This window comes from Pieris brassicae, chromosome 12, assembly GCF_905147105.1.
Source record: "Pieris brassicae chromosome 12, ilPieBrab1.1, whole genome shotgun sequence".
NCBI lineage: Eukaryota > Metazoa > Arthropoda > Insecta > Lepidoptera > Pieridae > Pieris > Pieris brassicae.
In genome coordinates, this window is record NC_059676.1 from 7471423 (window position 1) to 7489701 (window position 18279).

The following is an 18279-nucleotide window of genomic DNA, read 5'->3' on the forward strand; positions in this document are numbered from 1 at the left end:
AACAATTTTCTTAAGTTTGGGTTCCATAACAACAAATAAAATCGTTAGAATTAATCGTGCACCTTGATGGTAATTTTTCGTGGTATATTGATAATCTTCTTAGTCTGTGGTAAATCGAAGTAATTATATACTCTTCAGTAAATGCTCTATGGTATAGGTTTTATTTATGGCCCGCACGGTTTGTGCATTTTGTGTAAAACCAGGGAAAATATGGTATATATTATATAGCATAGTAAATATTGGCCTAAAGCTCTAGATACCAGGCCATTAACTCAAAAAAAAGTATAGAAAATAAATTAATAAAAAAGGTAATTTAATATGTTGTTAAATAAAATTCATGAAAATTTGTTTATATGAGTCAGTAAATCATTTAATATATGATTTCCAAGCATTATAGAAAAAGTTAAAGTCTCAGTAAATACCTATAGAATAATAAATCAATAACTAAATAATAAATACCTCGTAACTTTTTGGAAAAACAGACGTTTATATGAGGATGGATTGTATAGAGAAAGCTGAAATAAAATTTGAATATTATGAGTGTTGATACTGATTTATTAGCTCATGTGCACTCCTCAAAATGTTTTCATGGTCTATAAGTAAAGACAGTATAGAGGTGTTATAATTTAAACTTATGTTAAATATTACCATGCTTTTAAATTTATATATCTATCATCAAATATATATATCATTTTTACTTCTTCTTACAATCTGCCTATTTATTTATTGAAGGGTATAGACATAAACAAGATCCAAAAGTTTTTTCTTTTCTTAGTATTTTTTTAGAATACTTCTGGTGCTGTTTTAAATTTTTTAATAAACTTTTATCCTTTTTCAAATTAAAAAGGCATCAATTTTTATTTTAAACACTCTAAACAATATTAAAACATATTAACATTTTACTTCCCAATTAAATCATATTTTGAGCCTTAAGTATCTGAACAAAGAATTTTTTTAATAATACTACACAGTTGATCTAGTGGTATCAATATAGACTTTAAGTTCCTGAATGCTGAATTATTGTTCCTGTTCATAATAAAATATGTAAATACTATCTCAAAAGTTGAGAGTTTCAATTGAAGTAAATATTTATTTATTGATTACTTATTATTTTTCATACTAGGTTTTTTGTTGTTTTACAAGTTATACATGAAATAAATAAAGTGAAACAAAAATGATGAACTGCACTACATGTGTCTAAACAAATTTTCTTTGGTTATGTTCTTAATTTTTTAAGTAAGTAAATATACTAGAGAGCTAAGGTACTAACCCAAGTCAAGTGAAGTTAAGTACTAAACTGTGCAAACTCCTCGACATCATGTTAAAGTAAAACATTATTACCAAGCTCAATTATTGATAGACAAAATTTTAAAAAATAGAAGAAAAATTTTAATTTGACTTTTTAATGATTTAGAGACTGTTGCTGTTTTTCATTTCATACTTAGTAAATTCATTTTATTATTGTAATAGAAATTAAAAGACTACATAACAGTCTAAAGAACTTTGCTTTTTTATGCTTGGCACATTGCACTTTTATGTGGGTACCAACAACTAAACTAAAAAAAAATTAGCATCAAAAGGAAAAAGAAGGCAATTAGTATTGAAACACATGAGAACATTAAAACTAATATAATGCCCTTATAAATGTGATTTTATTGGATTTCTACTCATGTTCTGCCAAATCAGGGTTGCAAATAAACTATGTCATTTGCCAAATGGAGTAACCTATTTAGTGATGAATTCAACTGAAAAACTGTTTATCCATAATCATTAAAGAAGCCTCAAAACATTCATTACAACTATGAAGTTGAAAGTTGTTACATTGTGAGAACATAGCAATTCTTGGAAAAGATTATTACTTAGAATATCTACATACATATTTTTTATATTTAAACAAGTGTAATAAATAAAACTGGTGTAATAAATAAAAACAACATTTCTATTTATAATGTTTTTATTAATCTACATATATATCTACATTAAATAAAAAAATTGGGTTAAAGTAATTGTTTAGAAGTTGCATAACTGCAATTTAGTATGAAAATAACTAACCGAGTTTAGACCTAATTTAATAAACATTTATAGACTCGAAAGTTTTATTTTATCATTTCTTAATGTGGGGTGGGTTTGTGACCATCAACATAAAAGTTTCTTGTTGCTTTAGGTAATTTTAGTTCCATTCCTTCAAGGTCTTTTGTTAATGTTATTTGACATCCTGCAAAAACATTAGATCATTATTTCAATATATGCATCGTATAATGTATAAAACTATTGTATAATGTTGTCATTTAATAATTAATACTTTAACTAACCTAATCTAGAATTTTCTTTTAAAAATGGGGCCATATCTAATAGATCATCCTCTTTTTCTTCTGATTGAGGCAGTTTATCAAAATAATCTTGATTGACATAAACATGGCATGTTGTACATGCCAGTGACGCTTCACAAGCACCTGTGCAGTAAATTAATTTAATTAACAATGGAAATTGACTATTTTCATAGTGTTTAGTATAAATTTCACCCACATACCTTCCATTTCTATTCCATACCTATGTGCTAAATATAATGCATTATCTCCAATCTTTCCTCTTACTTTGGTTTTGTTACCTTCTTTATCCACATATACAATATTTACACTGAAACAATACTTTACTTAATAATGTAAACTGGATGCAAGGGATGATCCAGAATTTATGTCTAGAGGGAGGAAATTCTATATGATAATACAGTAAGACCCTGTCCCCGTATCCACCCATTACTGGATCTTTATTAATAACAAAATCAAGATTTCTTACACTTCATCTTCAGATTTAGGATCCTGCCACTCATATTCACCGTGCGTTAGAGCTAAAAACGAAATATGAATTTAAAAAAAAAACATGTAATAATTATTTTGTTTGAATGAAAAGATGTTACCTGAAGTTAAATGAAAGCTACATTTCTGAATACAATATTGTGAAAAACTTCCTAACTCTTTTGTATTCTTACTAAAACATCTTAGAGAACGGAGCATTCTTATATGCTATGATAACATAGCAATTTTATAGAATTATTTCGTGTGTATTACATGAACAATAACATATAATTAAAGATTAGGGTTAAGCAAACAAGTTTTTATTATTTATTGATAATACTTATTATTATTAATTAAGTCAAAGATCAAAATACATATTATACTGAAATTATATGTTTTTTAAGTATTAACTAGTTATATGTAACCTTAGAAATTATAATAAACCCTTGTTATAAAGCTTGAGACAAAGTCACTTTACCACAGGCGTAACCCACTAACGTCAAACGAATTTGTATGGAAATGGTCACGTGACTAGTGATGCCAACTCCAACAGAATATTCCCTATTCAATTAGCCCTAAATATCGATTAAAAAAATAGCCTATATTCGAGTACTATTTAAGGATTATTTTTGTATATTTAATACAAGTACATGACCTCCGATGGAGTGAAGGCCTCCTACAAATTCTCCGATTTGTCTCTAATTTTCGCTACTATTGCTATACTGCAGATTTCTGATGGTCGTACTATCTTATTTCTTCCCACTGGGACATTTCAAGTAAGGGTCCGTATTCCGTAAAGTTTGGGTTGGTTGGAATATTATAGCTTTTTGATATTTCAGTTATAATCACAGACTTAATATTTGGTTTAGGTTTGTTGGTTAGGTTCTAGACTTATATAAATGATTTAATATTGTGCGTTTGCCAATAAAAAATAAATAAGTTAAAACGTGTGTGTCTACTAGCATTATCCATAACAATTGATGAACGTCGTGTTAGATTTGTTGTTAGAATTAGCTTGTCTTGTCTCTAGTCACCCATTTTGTAAAATTATCTTTATTCATATCGTGACTACCACAGTAACCTGTTAACAATTTGGTACAAGGGCATTTTCTTCACGGAGATTCCGGTAGATAATTTATAAAATTACAGTTTATATATATTTTACAGCACAGACTAGGAATTATGGAGGAATATAGATAGTGATACATCATGCTGGAGTGGTCTTTGTCGGCGCGAGCAACTAATTACAGCCAGCGACACTGAGCAATAAATACTGTTCAGTTTATCAATTCCATCTGTTATGAGCTTGAATCAGGTGTTGCTTTTAATAACTGGAGAAAGAAAGGTTCTCGAACCTAAATTAAGGATCAACAACCAGTCTTACCTAAAGCGCATTTCAGGGTATGACGACTTTGCAGTGATTATAGCTGTAAATGGTAGGTGTCGCTACAACTTTAAACAGCAATCTATGTAAGAATATGTTCGTAATTTTCGGATTTCTTCAAAATTGATCCGTAATTAAAAATAAGTTTCTTATTTGTTCTTTTACAATATAGTACATATATAATTTTTGGAGGTAGTTTAATGATATTTTTATATGAAATTGCTAACTAGCACTCAGGCAAAGATATGTTTAGCACCTATAGATAATGCCACCATGTTCATAATGTTAGTGGTGTTATAGAACCACATTATGAAGAGGTATTAATTTTTAAAAATAAGTATTTATATCCGTATAATTAGACCGACGTGTCTAGTATACTACATCTAAGCCTACTTTATTTATTGAATTTATGTAAATTTCAACATTTGAGACGAGGCTAGTCTTATTTATTACATATATTTTTATTTGATGATAAATAACTTAGATTCCTAAAAAGAATAACATGAAATATGGTAATTTCTTATTTAACACTCAAAATTAATTTAAGTTGCAAAAAGCCATGTAGTTGCAATTGATGTATTAATTTTCTTACCATTTTTGAATTGATTATCAATTTTAGTCTATCCTTTATTGTGTTTTATGTGGTGAAACATTGAAACTTAACTGTCTAAACTCTAAAAGCATATATGACTTATTTGACTTTTGATACTGGCATAATCACACTTGTCAATTATCCATGAAATAATAACTTATTATCATCAGCACACCATAATTTGTAAATTATAATATTATTTTCTTAAAGTTACAATATTTTTAGGTTTTTAAAAAAATATAGTAAAAGAAGTTATGACAGTAAAAAGGATGATGTATAAATATTTATGAATACAAATATGAATGGATTAAAATTAAGGTATCTATCAGGTTTGTGTACAATGCTTAATGTAAACGAGGATATGAATTGCGAACTAAGGTTATACAGGTATAAGGTGGCTAAATTTTGCGACGGTGATAATATTGTGACGTGTATTTTAATTTCAGTACATAACCTTGTTGATTATTTAAATCAATCCAAGTTCCAGATACATATTAGTTTTATATATTTTTATTGGTCTCATTTTAATAGTAAAACGATGTGTCATAATTTTATTGTTTTTTTAATTAACAACAGAATTAGTAAATTATTACCAATTTATAAAATTTATTCTTACTCTCATATTAGATATTTAACTTAGTAACTATAAATAATAATATTGCAGAATTTTTATTATACACAACTATTACTGCTAGAAAACATGTATATTAAAACATATTGCTTTTATGTACTGATAATATTCAAATTATAACTATATCAATACATATTATGTTAGTAACATATTTATAAGGTCAGTTTAAATTTAAAAAAAAATAATGTATTATAATATTAATGTATTATGTTTTTTATACACTATCAAAATTAATAATAATATGTTTACTTTTCAGGAAATTGTAAATTGTAGATAAGTTGAAATTGTAAAAAATGTCTAAAATGGAAGAAAATAATGTAGACTTTAAAAAAAAGGGACAAATTTATGAAAGAAAGGACCCTACATCATTCTTGCCAGAAGAGCCTATGTCCTATGAAATCAAACCAAAAAAGAAAAAAAAGAAAAAGAATATAGAAGATCCTTTTAAAGACATTGAGGAAAAGGTTAAACTTCCCACTGTAACTGTATTTGATCCTACATCTGATTCTGCATTAGATCCAGAAGTTTCTATTAAAGTTGAAAATATTGAAGTAGAGCTAGACTTCAATGATGTAAGTTAAAAGTTAGTAGTAGTTAATAAAAATATATAAAGTATTTTTAACTTCTTATATCAGTATAATTATACTAGTTGTAGCTGTTGCTGAGCAACATGCGGCCTGTGAATGAATTAATTAGGGGAAAAGGTCATATCAGCGACTGGAAGGAGAAAATGTTACAATGGCAATACTTGTGAGAAATGGAAAGATTGTCTATACCCAACTACTTTTGTGCGGTTGTGCCCCACCAGTTGGGTGGGGCAGAAATATTTCTATTATATTCTTCCTAAGAATCAAAAGGCATGTCAATTATATGAAGAAATGATTTCAAATACCGAGTCAAACGTTTTCCCCTCTCAGTTAATTTTTGATGTAGAGGCTCAAGGTGCGTTGTTCACACAACACGCGATTTGGGGGCTGAAGACTTATATGTATGGAATATTTTCTTAGTAATTCTTATTTCAGCTACATACACCCTGGAAAATTGTATTGTCGCTAATTGAGTAACAATAACTCGATTCCACACTTTCACGCCCCACTGATACGTTCAAAGATACAATACTCCTACCGTAAAGTTAGTTAAAAAGGGCGTTCCGTTAAAAGAGACCCGAGAATTATGCGACTGGATCTCCAGCTTTCTGGCCGATCGGAGCATCAAGGTCGCCGTTGACGGAGCATGTTCCGACCTTAAACCCGTGAATGCTGGGAATCCCACAAGGCTGTGTTCTATCCCCGACCCTGTTTCTTCTGCATATCAATGACATGTTACAACTTAGCAACATTCATTGCTATGCGGACGACAGCACTGGGGATACTCTTTACACTGGCCGGGCAGGTATTTCTCGGGCAGTTGGCCATGAGTACCGGAACAAACTTGTGTCTGAAGTCGAAACTCTACTACGTGGAGTCTCGGACTGGGGTAGACTAAACCTAGTCCAATTTAACCCCAAGAAGACACAAGTTTGCGCGTTTTCCGCGAAAAAAATACCCTTTGTCGCTACTCCTCTTTTCGAAAACACTCTTCTTGAAGCCACAGCCAGCATCGGAATACTTGGCGTTGACATATCGAACGACGTTCAGTTTCGCGGTCATTTGGAGGGAACGGCTAAATTAGCCTCCAAAAAGCTTGGTGTGCTCAGCAAGGCGAGACGGTACTTCACTCCGGGCCACCGCTTGCAACTCTATAAAGCGCAAATACGGCCCCACATGGAATACTGTTCTCACCTCTGGGCGGGGTCTCCCCAGTACCAGCTCCTTCCACTTGACCGTATCCAACGAAGAGCGGTTTGAATCGTCAATGACCAATCCCTCTCCGAGCGGCTCGATCCTTTGGCGTTGCGTAGAGATGTGGGGTCACTCTGCATCTTCTACCGCATTTACCATGGAGTGTTCAGAGGAGTTGTTCGGATTAATACCTGCAGCTGAGTTTCAGCATCGGACGTCGAGGCAAAATACAAAATTCCACCCGTATCACCTCGACGTCCGACGTTCCACGACTGAGCGTTTTTCAAGGCAATTTTTGCCGCGCACCACCGCTATGTGGAACCAGCTGCCCACTGAAGTATTTCCGAACCAATTCGACTTAGGGTCCTTCGAGAAAAGAGCGTACAAATTCTTAAAAGGCCGGCAACGCAATCGCGAGTCCTCTGGCATTGAGAGTGTCCATGGGCGGTGGTATCACTTAACATCAGGTGAGCCTCCTGAAAGCACCCCAAATTTTGTGTCCATCCCCACATAACTAATTTTCTAAATTTCTAATTTCTGAAAAATTCTATCTAACACTGTTTCCGGGGGTCGTTGAATTTTACTGTGTATGGAAATTGGAAACCAGAGGTCTGTACAAATTTAAAACTGTGTTCACAATTTCTCAACGTTGCGCCGGCTACTCAAACCATTCAGTTTTAGACAAACAATTTGAAAATGGAACACCAAACTACCGTTTCCTATCACTGCCCTAAGTAGCTGACCAAAGTGTTTTCGAGCACAATCCCCCTCTACCTGCCTATGGACGGGCTGCCGTCTTTTCTGTGGTCGGAAACTGAGGCACAATAATTCTGGCGCGCCGATGTGCTGATCGACCCAATAGAAGACGCCTGAATTTCAGCCCCAAGCTACACACACGCCAAGTACGTTGGCCATGTTGATTTTGGGTTAAAACTTCCACTTCACTAAATAGCCACCAGTTCTTGACCCTAAACCGCTAACCTGATTACGCTAGGTGTTATCATCGAATACCCTAGATTTGCACGAGAATTTTCTTCTACTCGATTTCGAAGTCTATAAGAAAACGTCCAAACCACTCCCCCTAATCCTCCCCTTATAAAAGGCGATGAATGAATGAAAGTAATAAATAGTGATTATAGAGCATTTTTTAGCATACAGTAAATTTGTATATTTTTATGTTTCAGTTTGCAAATGATAATGGTCTTATGGTTGAAGGACCATATAGTGATGATGGACAGCCTGAACCATTTGATAAACTTGGACAAAATCGAAACGAAAAGGAGTCTGTATTGCAAAATCTAGAAAACATTATTAATGATAAACCACCCAGTGAAATACCAGATAACTCAGACATGGCTCCTAATTATGTTTGTAAGGTGTGCCATCTAGTCTTTCAATCACCTAAAACTTTAAGAATGCACCAGAGAAGAAAACATAAGGTATTTCGAAGGTCTTTCAAACACATATGTGATTACTGTAGTATGTCATATGAAACAAAAAATAGTCTTGTTGCTCATATTAAAAGAAAACACGGACCAGATTCAACACAAGATGATGTAGAGGAAAGGACATGTGAAATATGTGCATTAGTTTTCAAAGGCATGGGCAGACTACGCATGCATATGCGGAGAAAACATGGTTCTTTTAAAGAATCTTTTAAACATGTTTGCAAAGAGTGTGGTCTTACTTATGAAAAACATAGAAGTTTGATTGTGCATATAAGAAGAAAGCATTCAGGAATCATTAAAGTGGAAGATAGATATTTCAATTGCCCATTTTGTCCAATGGTTTATAATAAACGTGAAACATATGCAAGACATGTACATAGAAAACATAGAAGAAGTGATGATGATTCTAATCGTAAACTAAATAATGATATAATGGGCAACATAAAAAATACAGAAACTGGTGAACTATGTTGCACTGAATGTCCATTGGTGTTTTCAACACTAACTTATTTGAAATTGCATATGCGAAGAAAGCACAATGCTATGAAAGAAGATTTTCGTCTGAAATGTAAAATATGCAATTTATCCTATGATAAAATTGAGAGTTTAAAAAGACATGTACGTAGAAAACATGACAAGGTGACATATTGTGATATCTGTAGAAGACAATTTGACACACATGAAGCTTACTTAGGCCACACGCATGCTAAGATTGCAAGAGAATGTCCAGTCTGTGGTCTTATTTTTGCATCCCAAAGTGGATTAGGTAAACATCTACGTTGTGCTCATGAAATTGCTAAGCCAAAGACAGTTATTTGTCACCTTTGTAATGCAGCTTTTCATACCAAGAGACAGTTGAAACCTCACTTTTTACGAGAACATTTAAAAGTATCCTATACATGTCAATTCTGTAAAAAAGTGTTAAAGTCAAAAGAAACTTATACACGACATATTCTTATAAAGCATCATAATGATAAACCTGCTAGTGATTTACAAATATGTGAACATTGTGCTGCTACATTTCCAAATGAATTGGAACTTAGACAACATTGTAGTGAAGTACATAACACAAATGAACTAAATGATTCAGATGATGTTGTAAAAAAAGAATTAGAATCTGATGTTGCAAAGGTATCAAATGATGTTGTTATAAAGAAAGAAGAAGTTGATATACCAACAAAATATCAGTGTACAAAATGTCCAGATTTTTATCCCAATTGGGATCAATTAAAATTGCATTATGAACAAAACCATTATGTGGCTAAGGAAACACAATGTCAACTTTGTGGGGAATTGGTACCAGATAATGAATTAGCAAAGCACATCAAATCACATAATGATACAACAGTACAATGCAGGTATTGTGATTTCTCTTCAAACAATAGGGCAAGTATGACCCAACATTTGCTGAGACACAAAAATGCAACAACAATTAATTGTAGTTTTGAAAACTGCAAATATAAAACTTTCTATGAAGATGCTATGGAGAAACATAAGAAAAAACATATCGATCAAGGCGTAAAACTTCAATGTACACAGTGCCCTTTTCAAACAATGAATAAATATATTTTAAAGTATCATGAAGAAGCACATGTAACTGGAAAGAAACGTTATGCATGTGATCAATGTGATTATGCTACCGTTCTACCAGCTGCATTAGTTCAACATAAATATAAACATTCCACAGAAAAGAGATTTAAGTGTGAGGTGTGCCCATTTGCTACCAAGTACAATACGTCATTACGTTTTCACGTTAAAAAGAAGCACTGTGATCTTCCTTCATGATCATATTATATGCACTGCATAATATTATATGAACTCTGTTATATATGCAGTCACATTATAATATTTTATATTATTAAAAAAAATGGTGTTTTATATATTTTTTCTTATTAATAGGTTATGTTTATCAAGTCTGATTTCCACAAATTTTAATAATCAGTGAATTTAATAAAAAAAAAATTATCTTTAATAAGATTAAAATTAAAAATCTGCAATTTTTTTACCAATGGACAATAATAATTATTAAAATTATAAATGCCTATTGCCTAGTACTTGTGATATTTTTTTTTTAAATTTTATGGCCTGGTAACGAGACCTTTAAGCCAATGTGATATTTGTCAACCACTATCACAGACAAGAAAGATTATGCTTGGTATGTCAGATATTTTATCTGACATCTTCTACCCTTGATAATTTATAATATTTTCTGTACACGCAAAGGTTCTGTGGAATACACCTCTATGAATCAGGTGTTTTGTCCTTTTTTATCATAGGACAAACCTTAATGTAGAAAAGAATGAGATATGGAAAAATAGATAACAACGATCAACGGCAAAACTCAATAAAAGTAGAAACGTAGGAAAACCCGAGAAACATCGGGAAAACTCCTAAATACATCATCATTAATTTTACATAGCTGTGTAGTGTTATAGCGTTTCTACATTACGTGATAAATAAACACTTCTTTATTCCTTGCTTTTCTACGAGATTATTGTGTGGTAAAATGGACTTTTTAAGTCTGCCTGTCGTTGTGGTAGAAAAAATATTATCCTACTTATCGTACGATGAAGTTTCTAAGTACAGAATGGTAAGTGGACATTTGTATGACTTATTTATAGTTACAACACTTATATTCTCTATTAATTTTTCGCTGTTTTGGTCAGATCTAACATAGAATCATTCTCCTTTGTAATCTGTTAGAGGTATAGAAATTGATTAATTGATTCTCAATAATATAAGACTCAACGTGATTTCAAGTAACTTTATGTAAGGGACAAGTTTCTGAAAATTTTTTTTTTAAATATCTTAATACTGTAGATAGGATAAGTTAAAAGGTATTGTTAAACATAATAACTTCAACTTGTCTTGACTCCAACAATCTAAACTTATCTTACATATATAAAAATGAATGAATCTGCTAAAACTGCTTGTAAATTATTAAAAGAAGAGAATAAATAAACTATGGGTAACTGTTTTCCAGGTATCCAAAGGTTTTAATGACATCTGCATGAGAATGTTAAATCGTGGATTCCTGATGATAGAGCGGCGACATGCATTGGCCTTAAAAGGTGTAAAAGCACAACTGCCTCGTAGAGAATCTGAGCGCAGGTTTGAAATTCATACATTTATTGACTAAACATGTTGTATCATTATGTGATTTGATGTGCTTTGCTAATTCATTATCTGGTACCAATTCCCCACAAAGTTGACATTTGTCCATTAAGTGTTTCCTTAGCCACATAATGGTTTTGTTCATAATGCAATTTTAATTGATCCCAATTGGGATAAAAATCTGGGCATTTTGTACACTGATACTGATCTTTAATGACAGGTTTTATTAATTCCACTTAATATTATTAAATTAAATTACTTTTAAAATGGAGCCCTATGTAAAAACAACTAGGGTTACACTAAGTTGCTGGAAAATTTTTCTTTATATAAAACATATCATGCTTATGGCACAAAATTCCTAAAATTATATGTATGTATGTGAACATGATCAAAGTGTATATTGTGTGTACAAATAGGATTTTGACTTATAAATTTTTTATACTTTAAAATTAAATATTTTATTCTATCATAAATAAAATATTTATTTATTAATAATTAAAATATGAATTGAAGCCATTTTTGGGAGTGTCTGTGTTTTTGATGAATCCTACAAAATAATCCTACATAAACATACTTACATATTTGTCATAGATGCAAAATACCTTAGTTTCATAATTTTATTACTAATATAAAGTGGAAACTTCAATCATAACCTTTGCATAAGTTACTATATTATTATTACTGCTTTTAGATATCATCCTTTGGCCAGGCACTGTGATATTTTGACATCAATTGAAACAAGAATATCTATGCTGAACATGACTTATTCAAAATTTATGGATTGCGGTATTTGCTGCTTTATACCAGGAAAGGTAAGATATACACAATCAAAAATTTCATGATGACTTTTTACTAGTATTAAATTAATGCTGTATCTATAAGTCTCAAATACATATCTAATGTTAGAATTTAGTAAGTAAAGTATTTATTCAAAAAATTAATTAATATTAAAACATTTTTAGATACATTAAAAAGTTGTATGTTTATGTGCCTCTTTACAATTTTGTATTTTACAAGTTAACATAATATTGATATTGACCATCTCTGTGAGAGGTGCCTATAATAAGACTACAGGAAACAGGTTACCATTATTATAAAGTATTAATTTATTTCATACTTAATATATGTCTGCAATCTTTAGAACTACTAAACTGAATTTATATTTATTTTATTATTTAAATTATTCTATGATATCTTGAAAGCAATATAACATGATCAACACTGGAGAAAATTTAAATATTTAATGCGAATATGATTTTCAGGTGATAGACGAAATTCGTCGTGTTCTCAGTTTAGTTGAGACATCAAAAACTCCACCACGCGCGCATGAAGTGTTACAAGAGTTGCGAGATATTTCAAGCATGGCTATCGAGCATTTTGATGATAAAGTATCGCCTGACTTCCGTAAGAAGTTACACGAGGGCGTCCCCATCCCAGAACCCAGGCCATCCCAAGGTAAATTATGTTGAATGCATGTTAATTGGGTGAAATTATTGTTGAACATTTTCTGGATTGTATCAATCTTTAACAAGAGAATACCAAGAAGTCCTTAAGCTGTGGCTTAACTGGTTTAATTTAATTAAACCTGATTGGTCTGTCAATAATTAAAAGTCGCCCTACTGGTTTGGGGAGGAAACTGTCTGGTTTATTTTTATTAATTTAAGAAAAATCTTTCTTTAATTCATTTTGCATAGCGAAATCATTAGCCTTTACAAAATACATTCTCTGTATTGTAAAATGTACGTTATTCAATACGTGTTAAGATGATTTATTAATTTATGTGAATAAATAGATAGAATTTACACTGTACTTAAGTTTTATAGGATCTTATTTATTTTTGAGTATTCTACGTATTTGAAAGCTGATTAAAACGATCACATAAATTAAAAAAGCAATTTTTACAATACAGAGAACGTATTTTGAAGGTACAGAAAGCTAATGATTCGCTATGCAAAATGAATTAAAGAAAGTTTTTCTTTATTAAAAAAAAATTAAGTGTGTTTTTATTTGAATAAATAGAATTAAAAAAATGTTATTGAATTGGTGTTTAGACAGCGTTATCGTCCATACCATATGCACGTGTCATGGTCTATGGTCATAATGTTTTCATCACAATTGTTTACCATATGAAATACACAGAACTGTTATTAATTTCAGTTGCCTTACTGCCACTAGCACTCCGACAAGAGATGTTGGATCTTCGTCGTCGTACTGTATTGAACGCGAAACTGTCTTTACATGTAGCTTCGCAGTACAAAAAGTTTTATAAACGGGTGAGATTGATTCAAATTTTTGACACTTGCAGAATTTGTATATAAAAATATTTATTCGACAAACTTTATGTCTAGAGGATTTAAATACATATTGGATACTGTAGATATACTGTGAACGATATGAAGAACAAATTCGTTTTGTCGTTTTTGCTACAGATCGTAGAATACAGGCAAATTGCCTGGAGGCAAAGGAAGACCATTCGGGATTTAAAAAAGCGGCAGAGAGATCAGGACGCTTGTATGGGTGAGTTAGACTTTAAATATATTCAATTATATGCGATAGAGATCAAAAGACAAATATATAAAATCTTTATAGTGTTTAGGACAAAAGGCCAGTAGGCTTTGAAACTTCCGCCCAACTCGCAATGTACTCACATTGATTTAGTAAGGCACTCGCCTGCGCCTTCGTTGCTGGCATGGAATTGGAAGAATTTGAAGACTTTGAGAGGATCCTGTGTCGAAAACTATTTGGATTCATATTAGTAGCAGCATATTAATATTTAATTCTTCCAAGTTGTACTAGGAGTTCTTGTTGCAAATAAGCCTGATTCACCATACCTGTCCATATATCTTCAATGTGCACACTGAAAATCAGGGCTCAGAGTAGCGATGGCAAACGAACACGGCACACTTGCATATTTTTATCTTTCTTTATGTCTATTTAATGTTTTTAGCTGACTTGAAAAAACGGATTGAAGAATGCGATATAAAGTACAGCAAGCTTACACACGCTGACCAGACGGTCGGAGGGACTGTTATTGCTGGTAACAGAATATTTAGTATGTTTAATCTATTAATTATATTATAATTCACATTAAAGACCAAATGGCCAAAGTTCGAACCCCGGCCAAAAAGAAAAACATTGTACGGAAAAAGCCAATGCCGCCATTTTAGGTATTAGATTTCTGAATGTTTTGTGATCAATACGTCATGTGGACAATTTAGCTTCGAAGACATAGAAGTTTCAGAATTGTTAATGAATTTAAGATTTATTCCAGTTTTATGCTGTGTCATTTTTCTTAGTAGACAAGTACTGTGATCACTCTTCTATGCCTGACAATCGATTTTTTAGGTCTAAGGCGCCCTGCCTAATTAGAAAACATTCAGAAATCTAAGACCCTAAATAAGGTGATACTGGCTTTTTTATATTATAATTAAATATCGATTTGTGTCTCGATAATTGTTTCATATGTTCGGTGTTCGATTCCCAGTGGAACAGAAATTGTGTTGGTTTGGAAGAATTGTGAAGAAAAGTTTTTTATAAATTTTCCCGTGTTCCCTAAGAACTTCACTTATTTTTTTAATTACATTAACATCATTTAGACCTATTTTATTTATGTAAATTGAAGATCATTTTTTTAACGTAAAAAAGAGGTTTCATTCAATATACGTTTGCAAGAAGAGATATGAGAAAGACAGATGGCAAAATGGCGAACGCATACAGTGCGTGCTTTGCGCTGTGTTGTGCTACTTGCCTTTTTTATTATTTTATACGTAAAAATTTGACGCATTTCAGCATCAGCGAATGACAGTTCAGGAAGTGTTGCTCCGCTACGTCACTTCGGTAGTCAGATTAAATTGGATCTGTCAGTTTTGCCGATTGGGACTAACAAACGAAACTCTAATAAATGTACGTATTGGAGGCATTAATATGAGTGAAACCGTAAAGTTTTTAATAGAATCGGGAATCGAACTAAGCATATATAATGTTATCTTATAGAAATACTGAATTTTATTGACACCCGGAACGTGTCGTCGTGCCGTATTTATAAGAGAATTATTTTTTTCCGGGACTCTATCGCATTTCTTCAGCTAAATATGCCAATGACAATTTCATTAGTCCCTTCCAGGTAACCAGGAATAAGTTATATGTTGATAGCTGAGAAGATGTTTTTATATATCCTAATATTTTTCTTAATGACATTATCTTATGTTATAAAATTTTCAGTGTTGCCAAACATGAAGCCGCGAAAGCCTCAAATAAGACTGCCAAGCTTATCTGAAGATGTTGATATGGAGTCAAACCCAGTTCCTTCAACGTCAAATCAGACTCCTCGCCAGAAAACCCAATGCACTATGGCCAAAATACGCGGCATCACCAATGAGATTCGACAATTGAGTAATCTGTCAAAAACTATAGAGGGAAAGTTAAAACGTCCGCGTATATCAAATTCGGAAGACTTGGAAAATAAAAAACAAAAGTTGCAATAGTCTGTTGGTTGTGTTATCTGTGGATGTGTTTGTATATTGCGTTGTCTGTAAAAGCTTTTGTCTATGCTCATAAGTGTCTATGTTCATAAGTTAAAAATAGAGAATTAAATTGATTATTTAAAGAAAAATCGAAAATAGAACGATGATCAAAATCTGTTTGGATCGTTTTCGTTTGTGCAATACTTTTGCATTTTTTTTAAATTGACCTATAAATTGAATGTAGGTATTAATAGTTTATCAGTTATTACATTAAAAAGGTTAAAATATAGAAAATTCCTGGTTCTCTTTATTTAAGGTTTCGTTACGAAATCTATGAAATATTAATCAAATAAATAGATCTAGGATCTTATCAATGTTAGATACATATGTCTGGTGTATAATTTTATTTCCTCCAGAAATTATGAAGCTATTATTGATGTATTGAACTCTGAACTAGGCAATTGATACAATTTATGCTCTATTGTGCCATACTTGCTCAAGTAATAAAATAATTGGTGTACGTAGTATGATTGCTATTATATATACCATAATATATTTACATACTAAAATATTTCTTGGACGGACAAACGCGCAGGAGGCTCAACCTAGACATTTTTCAATACTAATTCGTGATATTAGCTTGTTATATAAGGAACCGACTTATAATGGTCCTCTCCTCAGTTTGAACAGGTTTTATATACACTCTAGGTGAACTAAAGATTCTATGTAGAAAGTGGTAACAATATGACGTTCTTTGTTTGAGATTTGTCGCTTGGCAAGACCTTACAAGGAAGTATTCAAATCTGGTATTCACGTAATCGTGATCGATATTCCTGTCATGGCTCTTTTCAATACGCCATGATTTTGAACCGCGATGGACCTTCATATACACGCTTATATTTTGCGGATGGTAATTGTCTATGCGCAACCAGAGATTATATTCAACATTGCCAACGGTGAAAAAACATTGTAGCCTCTAGCCGCCATATTGATTCTGAGTCATCAAAGAACTCGAATTAAATTTAAAAATACAATGAATACATTCTGGCCTCATATATGATAACTTATAAAAAAGCAATATTGACTATGAGTGTAAAAAGTATATGTATTACTTTATTATGTAGTATAACTTTATACTTATTTAAGAAATTCTGTTTAATGTAGTTATTATTATTTTGAAGTAATGAAGCGACATAAAAATTGTATACTAATGTTTAGTATTGTAAAAGCTTGTCATATTTTGTGTAGTAGGCTGATAAATGTTTAACCTTGTAGAGTTATTCTCAATTATACCGCCTAAAACTGTATTGGTGAAATCGGCTTATAAGCAAATAAAATATGATTATAATGAGAGTGTATTAAATTCCTAACTCCTTATTCGCCACAGATCCATTACGAATTTTAATATGTATCTCTATGACATATAGAGAAGCAAATATCATTCAATCTCAAAACAACTTCTACCAGGCATTAAACTACGTTTTATCGCTGTGTTCAGATTTTACTTGAACATTGACCAACTGCTGACACGGCTCACGTGGCTATTGACACTGTTTTGCTGTTACAAATTTTAACACGTGCAATTTTATGTACTTATTCTTATATAAACATCTGAATAATTATATACAGAGCAGTGACCTTTTACAGGATTTTAAATTGTAGTCTCTTACTCATTTCCTATGTCTAAAATCTTCCAAATTCCTTCTGCAAAACCCAGGAGTTCAGGCACCTCTCTTTCGAATTCTTCGCGATTAACGGATTGAATAGTGCTTATACGGAGCTGGATATATTCAGGAGTGAGCTAATCGGTTTTGGAGAAAGCATTGTTAGGTTCCTGTCTCGAACCTAATTCGCTGTTTTGCTGATACATTTTTTTTCTGCTTCACCAAAAATTTCTGTTAATTTTATTGTGTTTATTTTTATTCATATTTAATTTTTTTGTAACACTTATGTTTACTTCAATTGTCATACATTTTAGATGGAAGATTTTGTAAAATATGTCGTAGATTTATTAATATGTGGTAAACTTTAATAAATTAATAAAAAATGGTATAAATAGATTTTAAGATTT

General features: G+C 31.7%; 3 protein-coding genes across 8 annotated transcripts; 2 read left to right on the top strand and 1 right to left on the bottom strand.

Moving 5' to 3' along the window:
• Positions 1–1942: 1942 nt before the first annotated feature.
• LOC123717540 (adrenodoxin-like protein 1, mitochondrial) lies at positions 1943–3122 on the bottom strand. Its single transcript, XM_045673586.1, has 5 exons — positions 2918–3122; positions 2797–2848; positions 2531–2637; positions 2313–2453; positions 1943–2215 (listed from the first exon to the last, which is right to left on the bottom strand). Exons 1-5 carry the CDS (start codon positions 3012–3014, stop codon positions 2112–2114), a joined length of 501 nt encoding a protein of 166 aa, XP_045529542.1. The 5' UTR covers positions 3015–3122; the 3' UTR covers positions 1943–2111.
• Positions 3123–4950: 1828 nt separating this feature from the next.
• LOC123717342 (zinc finger protein 26-like) lies at positions 4951–10503 on the top strand. Of its 5 annotated transcripts, none has more exons than XM_045673279.1 (3): positions 4951–5089; positions 5659–5974; positions 8368–10503. In XM_045673279.1, the coding sequence occupies exons 2-3, from the start codon at positions 5696–5698 to the stop codon at positions 10414–10416; spliced, it is 2328 nt and encodes a 775-aa protein (XP_045529235.1). In that variant the 5' UTR covers positions 4951–5089; positions 5659–5695; the 3' UTR covers positions 10417–10503. The 5 variants fall into 5 exon arrangements, with proteins under 5 accessions (XP_045529235.1, XP_045529234.1, XP_045529236.1 ...); XM_045673278.1 differs by having other exon boundaries at positions 4966–5100; XM_045673280.1 differs by lacking the exon at positions 4951–5089 and adding an exon at positions 6052–6152 and having other exon boundaries at positions 5851–5974.
• A 362-nt stretch (positions 10504–10865) lies between these two features.
• LOC123717368 (F-box only protein 28) lies at positions 10866–17550 on the top strand. 2 transcript variants are annotated; one of them, XM_045673319.1, is made up of 9 exons: positions 10866–11221; positions 11615–11742; positions 12437–12557; positions 13008–13200; positions 13903–14018; positions 14175–14262; positions 14693–14797; positions 15535–15648; positions 15967–17550. In XM_045673319.1, the coding sequence occupies exons 1-9, from the start codon at positions 11138–11140 to the stop codon at positions 16227–16229; spliced, it is 1212 nt and encodes a 403-aa protein (XP_045529275.1). In that variant the 5' UTR covers positions 10866–11137; the 3' UTR covers positions 16230–17550. The 2 variants fall into 2 exon arrangements, with proteins under 2 accessions (XP_045529275.1, XP_045529276.1); XM_045673320.1 differs by having other exon boundaries at positions 14693–14782.
• Positions 17551–18279: the final 729 nt, after the last annotated feature.

Bases quoted from the DNA above. Each gene is read 5' to 3' on its own strand.
- LOC123717540 (XM_045673586.1), bottom strand. From the start codon at position 3,014: ATGCTCCGTTCTCTAAGATGTTTTAGTAAGAATACAAAAGAGTTAGGA. The intron at 2,849-2,917 runs GTAACATCTTTT...TTTCGTTTTTAG, and splicing joins TAGCTTTCATTTAACTTCAG to CTCTAACGCACGGTGAATAT. The intron at 2,454-2,530 runs GTATGTGGGTGA...TTTACTGCACAG, and splicing joins GTATGGAATAGAAATGGAAG to GTGCTTGTGAAGCGTCACTG.
- LOC123717342 (XM_045673279.1), top strand. From the start codon at position 5,696: ATGTCTAAAATGGAAGAAAATAATGTAGACTTTAAAAAAAAGGGACAA. The intron at 5,975-8,367 runs GTAAGTTAAAAG...TTTATGTTTCAG, and splicing joins TAGAGCTAGACTTCAATGAT to TTTGCAAATGATAATGGTCT.
- LOC123717368 (XM_045673319.1), top strand. From the start codon at position 11,138: ATGGACTTTTTAAGTCTGCCTGTCGTTGTGGTAGAAAAAATATTATCC. The intron at 11,222-11,614 runs GTAAGTGGACAT...ACTGTTTTCCAG, and splicing joins AAGTTTCTAAGTACAGAATG to GTATCCAAAGGTTTTAATGA. The intron at 11,743-12,436 runs GTTTGAAATTCA...TACTGCTTTTAG, and splicing joins CGTAGAGAATCTGAGCGCAG to ATATCATCCTTTGGCCAGGC.